Raw genomic sequence first — 2,242 nt, forward strand, 5'->3', positions numbered from 1 at the left:
ATTTATTTTAATCCAGTTCCATCAATATGTCAAACATTTTATTCGTCCAACACTTTAGTTTTTGACCTGCAATACTAATGACATCCCCATCAGCCTCAGCTGTACTTTGTGTTTAGAGCTAATTAGCCAATGTTAGCATGCTAACTCACAAACTAACTGCAAACTAAATGTTGTCATTCAGCTCAAAGCACCACTGTGCCTGTACAGCTTCACAGAGCACGAGCATAGCTTTAGACTCACTACAGTATGTTTAAACCTAGTTTGATATCAATATACGACAACAGATAGCCACTTCCAAAGACTTTTCTGTCTTTTGACAATTTAACTGAACAGCCCAGTCCAGTAAGGTGGTTTAAACAAACATTAAGGGGTTGTTAGAAGCTGTTTGATGTGATGAAACAGAACAGTTAATATTTGATCACATAAAATTATACTCACGAGGGGTCCAGTCTGTCAATCCCTCTGTAGAAGCCGATACCGTCTGATGTGTTCCTCAGGTGGTGACACCTGTCATCTATCCTCTGAGCAGTCACTTTGTCACTTATGTCTCTTTCCAATTCATGCTGGGCAGCTCGGTTTGAACTAAGGAATCCCGCAAAGCAATACAGAAACAAAACAATATATCAAATCAATTTAGCAAACATCACAGTTTTGGAAATATCATTAAACACAATGTTCCAGACTCACGCCAGCTGAGCAACGGCTCTGTCCAGATGTCGCCTCATCCTTTCCTGACATGATTTGATGACTTCTACTTCCTTGTTGCAACACATGAAAACATGCTTATTTCTTTCTCATATGAGAGGTCACGCATACTGACAGTGCTGTTGCAGTGTTACCTTTATGAGGTCTTTCTCTACATCATCATGAACCAGATCGATGGACATCCGCTTCTCTCTGTGGTACAAACACTCTTGAGACACCTATTGACAAAGTGATCGTGACTAAACAAGTTTAGATTGTTACATAGAGAGAGCATTTTCTTCAGTGTGACATTCAAATAGGGGAAACACATTTCAGCAGGTATGGTATATAATTGTCACACAGAGTGCATAGCTGCAGTCTCCTGTTTCTGTTACCTGGAGAAGAAAAACCTGTCACATGATCTTAGCCTAACAAGGTGTCTGTGTCATCAGATCTCCAGTTAGATCAAGGTGACTCACTGTGGGTGACACAAACGACCAGTGGCATTTAAACAGGGCACTGAGTTGACCTAATTAACTGACAGATACTGTTGCTACAACCAAACTGGGAACCCTAGTCAAAACTGTTTCACCACAGATACAGTGATGCACCCTGAGACACGACATGCTTGAATGATAATATGAGGGCACTGAGCAGAGGCCTGCCTGTCTGTTTGTCCTTGCAGAAATGTAAATATTCCCTGCAAAATGTTCCAATAACACAGCTCAATTCAGATATTACTTACTTACCAGAGAGGAAAAATTCACACAAGTAACACACACAGTCTAGCATATTCCTTCCACTCTCACCTGAAGGGGCCCTTCAGTCTCTGCCAAGGCTCTCTCCAGCCTCCTCTTGACCTCATTGAGGGCTGCTATCTCTGTCACCATGTTGTCAATCTCATGGCTAAGCTCAGACTTCCAGAAGACAATGTCATTGAGACGCTCGCCAATGTTCTTGCTGGTACTTTCCTGGGTTCGTCTGGTCAGCTGCTCCCTATCCTGAATCAGCCTGATCGTATCTCTTCTCAGTCTCTCTGCACTTTTCCGAGATGACTCGGACTCCCTGTAGTTGCTTTGGTTGGACTTGTACCAGTCGTCTGGAGTGTAGCGGGTGCTCAGCGCTGCCCTGTTAGAGGGGTAGAACATGGTCTTGGCTCGAACCAGATCTAAATTTTCTCGCTGCATGGAGGAGGGGGTCGGTACAGTGCTGCTGCTCTTGTAATAGCCGTTGGTCCTCCACAGGTTGGCACTGGGATTCATGGCCAAGGCAGCCTGGGCATTGCGATAGCTGGATGCCATGGTGGAGATGGCAGGGAGGAAGTGGCTGGTTTTTGGCCGAGCATATGTGGCTGTCAGAGTGGATCCCATCAGCTCCATGTTTGCCTCCCCACAGGCTGCCCCTGGTTTGATGAGTCCAGTGCATCAAATTACTTTCCACAACAGTCTAAGTATCTACATATCAGCTTAAATTTTTTGGCTTATACATTTTCTTTATGTATAAATAAAGATATATTGTTGATCTATTTCCAGTCTTTTGTACTGTATTAAATGTCTCA

At 43.5% G+C, this 2,242-nt stretch overlaps 1 protein-coding gene across 1 annotated transcript in view; it reads right to left on the bottom strand.

Annotated features, from left to right (window-relative positions):
* Positions 1 to 2,242, bottom strand: part of tekt3 (tektin 3) — a 4,851-nt gene that overhangs the window by 2,273 nt on the left and 336 nt on the right. Inside the window, exons 2-5 of the mRNA XM_035658555.1 lie at positions 1,494 to 2,086; positions 840 to 923; positions 688 to 758; positions 439 to 582 (exon numbers count right to left, since the gene is read on the bottom strand). Coding sequence (XP_035514448.1) covers positions 439 to 582; positions 688 to 758; positions 840 to 923; positions 1,494 to 2,063 — 869 coding nt within the window. The 5' untranslated portion in view covers positions 2,064 to 2,086. The remainder of the gene's footprint in view (positions 1 to 438; positions 583 to 687; positions 759 to 839; positions 924 to 1,493; positions 2,087 to 2,242) is intronic.

Source organism: Morone saxatilis, unplaced genomic scaffold (assembly GCF_004916995.1).
Source record: "Morone saxatilis isolate NCDOM2014 unplaced genomic scaffold, NCSU_SB_2.0 Contig1, whole genome shotgun sequence".
Taxonomy (NCBI): Eukaryota; Metazoa; Chordata; class Actinopteri; family Moronidae; genus Morone; species Morone saxatilis.